Source organism: Buceros rhinoceros, unplaced genomic scaffold, assembly GCF_000710305.1.
Source record: "Buceros rhinoceros silvestris isolate BGI_N320 unplaced genomic scaffold, ASM71030v1 scaffold41538, whole genome shotgun sequence".
NCBI lineage: Eukaryota > Metazoa > Chordata > Aves > Bucerotiformes > Bucerotidae > Buceros > Buceros rhinoceros.
In genome coordinates, this window is record NW_010429358.1 from 21 (window position 1) to 8,362 (window position 8,342).

Here is an 8,342-nt window from a genome sequence, read left to right on the forward strand (position 1 = left end):
ACCCGGCGGTGCCGGAGGAAGGTTGAGGGGCGTGGGGGGGAGGTGCCAGGTGACTCTGCCAGGTGGCTGTCCCCAGGGATCCCTCACAGCGGTGGCAGGGTAGCCAACCGGGAGATGTCGGGGTCCAACCGCAACGAGTAGTGCGGGGTTTCTTTGGTTTGTTTGTTGTATTTTTATTTTTTTTTTAAATTTCGTTTATTTTTGTATCCCTGAGTGCCTCCCAGGTGAGGTGAGGGATGTGCCAGTGTAGTGGCTATGGTGAGACGCTATAGAGTTGCTTGACGGCCTTGCAAGACTCAGTAAGCGTTTACCTCGTTTGCAGGGCAAGGATGAGTCTGTTTGGATCAACATCAGGGTTTGGTACTGGAGGTACCAGCATGTTTGGCAGTACGACTGCAGATAACCATAATCCAATGAAGGTATGTGCATTAACCCCCTGGGGAACTTCTGCTGTGTTGGTTCTTCTGCTGTGTTTCGTTGGGTTGTGTCACAGCAGCACCTACTAACTCACCCTATAGAAGTAATGGGATCTCAGTGCTCTGTTTTCAAATGTGGCTAATCTAGTTTCGTCTTCTGCCGTTTATAGGATATTGAAGTAACATCTCCACCTGATGATAGCATATCTTGTTTAGCATTTAGTCCACCAACGTTGCCGGGTAATTTCCTCATTGCAGGGTCGTGGGCAAATGATGTAAGTACTCACAGTCAGACCTACAGATGAGTAAAGTGGGAGCATGGGTGCCTAAACTGCAAAATATGATCCTAAAAACTTGTGCCAGGGCATCTGAAAATCTGCCTCATTGCAGAACTGCAAAAATTGTGTCTGATGCCACGGCACTAAGTTTGACAAAGCTGAGCTGCTTCATCTGAGAAATTCAGTTGTGATCCTTAGGCAAATTATTACCCTGTGTTTTAAGCTTCAGCTTGGAATATGTAGTCAATGTTTTCCCTGTTAGATTTGTATTAGTCTGACTTTTCTTTTTCTTGTTTGGTTGGTTTTAGCTTAATTTTCTTACACAGTTAGGCAGACATAGTTATGCTTCGCCCAGTAAAAGAACAATAAACAGAATGGTAAATCATCCAGTTTGGCAGTGTAGTCTCAGAAGGATTTAAGTTCCTACAACCTTCTTGAAGTTTGTTTGGATTGCAGGCTGAGATCCCAGCTGGCACAAGCAGGGAAGGGGAGACAAACATGAGCGTGTTTTTTAACTGTTCTGTTGGGTCTGCTGACTAGTAGCCTGCAGCAGGCAGCTTCTCCCTGGCTGGTGGTTAAGGGTTCTCCAGGAGAGCTCTAGGAGCTGCTGTGTGATCGTAAGCTACTTTGAGGTGGCGGTAAAGTTGTGGCCTTGCATTGTGGCTGCACAGATAAAAGGAACGTAATCAGAGAAAACAAGGTTTTGTTAGTTCTGAAAAAGCTTGGTGTTTGTACTTTTTATTGGCTAAACTAAGGCTGGGATCTTCAAGAAGAGAAATTTTTAAAGTTTTTAATGTTATGTCTGTATACTCTTCTGTTACAGGTTCGCTGCTGGGAAGTTCAAGATAACGGACAGACAATTCCAAAGGCTCAGCAGATGCACACAGGGCCTGTACTAGATGGCTGCTGGAGCGATGTAAGTTCCTATTTGAAGATAAACAATCAACTTTTACCAAAACTGTAAATAAATTGGCATGTGGTTTCCAGAGAGGCACAAGTGCCACATGTAGATCAGCCCATGATTATTGTGTAGACTTCTGTTACTGTAAATAGAGGCTAAGTGTGGCCTAATAGAATAGACTGATGTAGCCATAAGAAGCATAAAAGCGAGTTTAAGAATGTGTTTCAAGCTACACAATAGCACAGTTTTCTCTTTTTAGGACATATAGTTGTAAATAAACTTATATTTTTATGTTTCTTCTTTGTCTTGCAATCCCTGTATGTGTTTGTTATGCTGTTACTAAAAGTAAGCAAGACTTGACGGTTTTCTAATAGATACTGCATGATAAAACTATTTAATCTCTTGGTCTTGTTATTCTTGGGTTTTTTTTTAGGATGGGAGTAAAGTCTTTACCGCTTCCTGTGATAAAACTGCCAAAATGTGGGATCTCAACAGTAATCAAGCTATTCAGATTGCACAAGTAAGCAATCACCAAGCTGTTAGGTGTTTTTTTTTTTTCCAATTCTATGTTTATTAAGAGCTACCTTTATTAGCAAATCAAGCTAATGTTTAGTGCTTCTGAAGTAGATAGTGCTTTATGAAGAGGTTGTAGGATGCTTTTTATATATGAGATAACGACGTGTGAATCGGGGACCTGCAGTCTCAGTGATTTGAATAATGTGCGCAGCTGTTTCCTCTGCTTTACTTGAGAGAGCTGTTTCCATTGCTGCTGTGATCTCAGGTGACTAAGTCACCCTGTTGCATTACAGGGAAAAAAAATAATGAAGAATCATTGAATTCGCTTTCACAAACAGCTTTCTGCTGCAGCAGTAACTGTGTTTATAATATGTATTCTCAACTTAGAACTGCATGTCTGTTCACAGAATAGGTAATTATGGTGACTAAAATGAGTTACCAGTTACATAATTTAAGAAGAGAGTCCTTTTAATGAATGCTTCTTGTTTCTTATTTGAGGTGATAAATCTCAGATTCTCAGCCTTGATTTTAAAATCTTGATGGTGTAATTTACATAGGCCTTTCTGCTGTAGCTAGTCAGAAGTTGGGTTTTGTATTAGTTTGTAATAAATTGTGTACTATACTCTGGTGTTGATTTTTAGCATGGTGAATAATGTCCTTTATAAATAAACATAAAGTTCTACTGTTCGTATTTTTTATTTCTGCTGTGACCATCTTCCTCTATAGGGTGATCAATTGTAGTTCTTTGTGTCAGGAACCATTTTTTTCTTATGTGGGTGATTTTACAGCACTGAACAACACAATAGGGTCGCCTTTCTCCTAACTGCTGTTACTAAAGTAATGAATTACTTTGCTTGAATGGAGAGAAGGTATAAATACATACAAAGAATATGAGGAGCATGAACAAGAACTGTGGACCGTTATCTTAGTAACTGTATGTGTGTTTGTCCTTTTTTTAAGCATGATGCTCCTGTGAAGACTATCCATTGGATTAAAGCACCAAATTATAGCTGTGTGATGACAGGAAGTTGGGATAAAACCTTGAAGGTATGATTGTTGCCTGAACAAATGGACACAAAGCATCTTAACTAATCTGCATATGAAAACATTTTACTACACACTGATACAAAAAACAGGTAGGAAATGTGCCTCACTACACAGAGAGTTGCAGTATTCTGGCTATAGATAAGAATGAAACAACTCGGTACCAAATGCATTCTCTTCACTAAAGTAATTTAAATGGTGTGTCCTCTACTCCAAGCCTGAGTTTGTTGTTTTTTCTATTTCCATCAGTTCTGGGATACCCGTTCACCAACTCCTATGATGACATTGCAGCTCCCTGAAAGATGTTATTGCGCAGATGTGGTAAGCCACGATCTATGGTAAACTAATCAGCCAGGTGACTGGGAGTGTGGGAAACTGGCAGTCTTTGAGGCTCCTGTAGGTTAGCACTAAATGCCGACTCGGTATGGAATCGTAGAATAGTATTAGATCTCTGTGTGATTTCAGCAATAAGACATAAATTGATCTTGATCAGAATCTGGGAAATAGGTATTTGCATCATACAAATATCCTTTTAACATCACGAAACGGAGTCAGCACTCAGCCTGACCTGCCCTCATTGCTGGATGAGTTTGCATTCAAACTAGAGGGGTCAGCTAATAATTAGAAGACTTTTGGTATGTTTAATTTCTCAATGGTAGGGAAGAACTGATTTGTTTTCTTGGGAGATATGTCTGCAAATGTACTTAGTTCTTTCTCTCCCCCATTGCCCCTCTCTCTTACCCCCCAAAAAATAGTCTAATTCCTTTAACTTCTTCATGGTTTTCTGCAAAATAATAAATAGAACTCCCTGCCATGTCATTAACCTATTTTGCAACCTTGTCCAGGTTCATCCTATGGCTGCTGTGGCCACTGCAGAAAGGGGTTTGATAGTGTATCAGTTAGAGAATCAGCCTTCTGAATTTAGAAGAATAGAATCTCCTCTTAAACACCAGGTAAATGATGATATTTATTACAAATGTGTTTATACAGATTGTTGAAATTCTGGCTTGCCATTTTCTGTAAAAACAGAGTGTTTCAAAACCAAAGTACTTTATCTTGGTATGGCACATGACCTGGTTTGCCATTGATGTGTTCCTCATCTTCATAAGGATGTAGAAATGTAAATACTGTGGCCCAAATTCTCAATAGGATTTGTCCTCTCTCGACCTTGTTTGTGGTTTCGCTTTACTTTGCATTGATGTATGTAATAGTTTGCGTCCCCGTGGAAAACAGACAGCGTTCACAACACCTGGCCCTCAGGCCTGTCTAAAATCCTCTGTGTCTTTCTCAAATGTAGCATCGCTGTGTTGCTATTTTTAAAGACAAAGTGAACAAACCTACTGGATTTGCCCTTGGAAGTATTGAAGGAAGAGTAGCTATTCATTACATCAACCCCCCAAACCCGTAAGTACCGTTTCATAAAACATCTTTTCTTTATTGCTCGGTTTACAATAAGGAAAATAAAAAGACTGTTTTTTTCTTTTCCCCTCAGTGCAAAAGATAATTTCACTTTTAAATGTCATCGTTCCAACGGAACAAACACATCAGCACCTCAGGATATCTATGCTGTGAGTATTCAGCGTACGCCACTAGGTCATTTATGCAGGGCAGTACACACTCGTCATGTAAGGCTGGCTGGGAATTGTTTGTTCTCCTTGACCTTTTATCTTGCCTAAAGTTACTTTAGACATATTTTTAAAGTCCAGTAATAGTCATACCTTAAGAAAAAAGACAAATTTTTGTACTTTCCTTACACACCAGATCAACCATTCATTAAATCATCTTGGTGGAGATTACACTTGTTAATTTTGCTGATATTGGAGCAATACCTGATGTATATCTGTAAGGAGATTATGCACTCAGTTTTGAGGTACCACAAAAAAGATGATCCTTTCCTTGTTGCTTCAGTGGGGGTTTGGGCTTGGTTTTTTTTGTTTGTTTTTTTTGGCTTGGTTTTCCAGAGGACATACCTGAAAACATTTTAAAAAACCCAGTCAAACCTATATCCAGTTGAAAAACCTCTTTCCTTTGTATTTACTGTCAGGATTCAGCCCATGCGTTGTGAGTGTTCCCATGGGTGATGTTTTACACAGCATTTTTTATGATTCTGCAGGTAAACGGGATAGCATTTCACCCTGTCCATGGTACCCTTGCAACGGTAGGATCTGATGGTAGATTCAGCTTTTGGGATAAAGATGCACGAACAAAGCTAAAAACATCAGAACAACTCGACCAGCCAATATCTGCTTGTTGTTTCAACCATAATGGCAATATATTTGCATACGCTTCCAGTTACGATTGGTCAAAGGTAAGAAAGGTTTAGATCCGGTCACACCTGCAGTTGACAGCTAAGACCATCCTTTTAACAAGAGGTTGTCGCTGGTCTTTATAAATAGCAACTGAGTCTCTCCAGTTCCACAAGCATGCGAGAGAACTCGCAGGGTCATTTCAGGCGTCTGATGGCATTCGGCACCGCAGCAGTGCCTGCTTTGGTTTTTAGCTTCAGTGGGGGGAGGTTGCTGAACAGTGCTCTTCTGCAGGAGTGGGTGAGCAAAGTGTCAGTCACATCGCTCAAGTTATTCTGGTTGCTCCCAGACAGTGTGCTGTGGGGAGTGTCATGGGGCAGCGTGGCACCCTAACAGCTTCCCACAAATCCCTTTGAATTGCACATCTCTGCTGCTTCTGCAGAGTTGTTAACTTTTAAAAAAAGCCGTGACTGTGCTTATAAACACTTAAACCATATCTGAATGACATCAACTAAATTTCCAGTAGCATCCAGTGTAGCTTGCTGGTGTCACTTATTTGTGCATTTCTCTTCCAAATTTGACTCAACGATGATGCAAGAGAATCACAACAAACCATAATACATGAAGAATCTAGACTTCTCAAGAGCTTAAGGGGGCAGCAAGGTGGAAATATAACTGAATGTAATGGAATGGCAACTTCCATTAAAAGAATTTGTTCTTTACTGCTTTTAAATTTGATGATAATATTCCTTGTGTTTTTGACTGAAATGAATGCAGAAATCACACAGATTAACTTGATTGCTTGCAATCGCCACAGACTAAATTTTAATTCACTGCATTGTATCTAGTCTTCTGGATGCTGCCCGGAGTAAGGTAACTTTGTTAAACGCTAGGGCAGATGAATTCTTCTGTTGTAAACACTTGGGTAGGCTGCAGTGGCAGATACCTACTGGGTTATCTTTCAGATCTGTAAACCAGTATTAAGTAGTAAAATCAGTAGGTACTAAATTTCCTCTCTAGAACGGTGTATGTCAAGTGGAGTTGGTAATTTTCAAGTTGTGCGTTGTACTTCAATAGCTTTATTAGTGGTTACTCTCCCTGATTTGAATACCTGCATATTGAGTCAGTAATGTGTATGCAAATAATGTCAGTATGCAAAATGGTCTATTTGCATCTGCAGCTGGGGAACAGAGAGATTTTTGCAGTTGCCTGTAGAACTTGGGCGTCACTTCGGAAAAAATGTGACCTTATTTCATCTAAAAGATAGACTATATAAAGTGAAGTGGGGTGGCTGTTAAAGTTTTAGTTTCTTCTCTGCCTAGAGTAACATTTAAAAAATAAAATCATACTGAGCCCTTGAGCAGCAGTTATAAAAGTAGAGCTAGGAGAGATGTAGTGGGTTTTTTACGAAAAGGTTTTATACCTTAAAAATGAGAAACATCCCTTAAGTTTTACTTTATATGAACAGTTCTTGTAATAACTTGTTCTAATAAGCTTTTGTAATTCACCAGTGTTGTCCAATGTGTAGTCTTAAAGACTTCAAGATTAAATCTTCATAAACCAACCTAAGGGGTATCATACTGTTATATTTTAAGGTAATGCTGATATTTCCTCTTTGAAGAGAGTAAAAACAGATGTGTGGGGTTTTTTTGTTTTTTTTCTTAGGGTCATGAATTTTATAATCCACAAAAGAAAAACTACATTTTTCTGCGAAACGCAGCGGAGGAGTTAAAGCCTAGGAATAAGAAGTAGTGAGTATGAGTCTGACTTGTGTTACTCTGTTTTCCTGCCATTTCTGCCTCTACTCCACTGCTCTCCTGCCATTTGTGCCCTATTGCACCACAGTTCAGTCAACTTTGGATCACTAACATTTAGCAGGAACTGTCAAAAATGATACTGAATGTTATTCTGACTTGCTGGAGAATGATTTTTTTTTTTTTTTTTTTTAATTAGATATTCTGATGTGTATGAAAATGGTATTCATTTGTCTGTTCCCCAGCAATAAAGAAATTGCAGCAAAATCTAAATCTGGGGTAGACATTCCTGCTTACAAGTGCAACCAAGTGTATCTATGGATTTATTTTATTAGTACTACATTAAAATATGCTAATTATAACAGTTCTGGAGAAGTTGTATAAATACTGTATTTTTTGTAAGTACTTGAAGAATTGCAAGTAATTCTTCTCAAAAGAGGCTTGTTATTATTCAGGGGTTCTTTCATTGCTTTCTGACTTTTAAAATGGATATATTGTCTACTGTACACCAGGAAGAGATGCCTTGCAAGTTTTCCCTCAGTTTTTGTGTGAATTTGGTAGGTACGTAAGTGGTCAACAGCAGTGGCAGAAACTCAAGACAGAAGATGGGCACAGTGTAAATTCTGCTTTAGTTCTTTTTTTACACTCCAGGAATGGACATGACTTTTGAGCCAACCGTACTCATGCTTATTCTAGTTCAAAGGAGAAATTGTCAGTTGTGACAAGTTCAGTAATACGAGCAAACCCTTGAAGGGTTTGTTGTGTTCGTGACCAAACCAATGTGTGCAAAATACTCGTGGCCTAAACTGCTTTAAACCTGACACTTTTTAGAGTTAAAAGTTGGTTCTTTTACATCTCTCGTAATGTGTTTTTTGTCCCTTAACTGGCATTTCTGGACTGAAAAAAGTCATTTTTGTATTAACTAGAAAATAGTGCTGGTGAGTTTCATCCTGATCAAAAATGCTGTGAAACAAATCAAGTGGGTCTCTGACTTGAATCTACCATTGTTTACTTTTAACTAGCCAATTGTATACATGCCAAAGGTTTCTTTGTAGAAGTGATTTAACTATTATTTGTTTGAAAATGACTAAATAAAAATAGAGGGGCGCATGTATAGAAATACCTGTTGTAGTGTACAAATTCTCTGTAAAACTGTATGATGTAACACTTATGGTTATGGATTCATG

General features: G+C 39.0%; 1 protein-coding gene across 1 annotated transcript; it reads left to right on the top strand.

Moving 5' to 3' along the window:
- Positions 1-319: 319 nt before the first annotated feature.
- RAE1 (ribonucleic acid export 1) lies at positions 320-7,153 on the top strand. Its single transcript, XM_010142611.1, has 11 exons — positions 320-419; positions 587-691; positions 1,518-1,610; positions 2,029-2,115; positions 3,072-3,158; positions 3,405-3,476; positions 4,001-4,108; positions 4,453-4,559; positions 4,648-4,723; positions 5,269-5,463; positions 7,067-7,153. Exons 1-11 carry the CDS (start codon positions 330-332, stop codon positions 7,151-7,153), a joined length of 1,107 nt encoding a protein of 368 aa, XP_010140913.1. The 5' UTR covers positions 320-329.
- Positions 7,154-8,342: the final 1,189 nt, after the last annotated feature.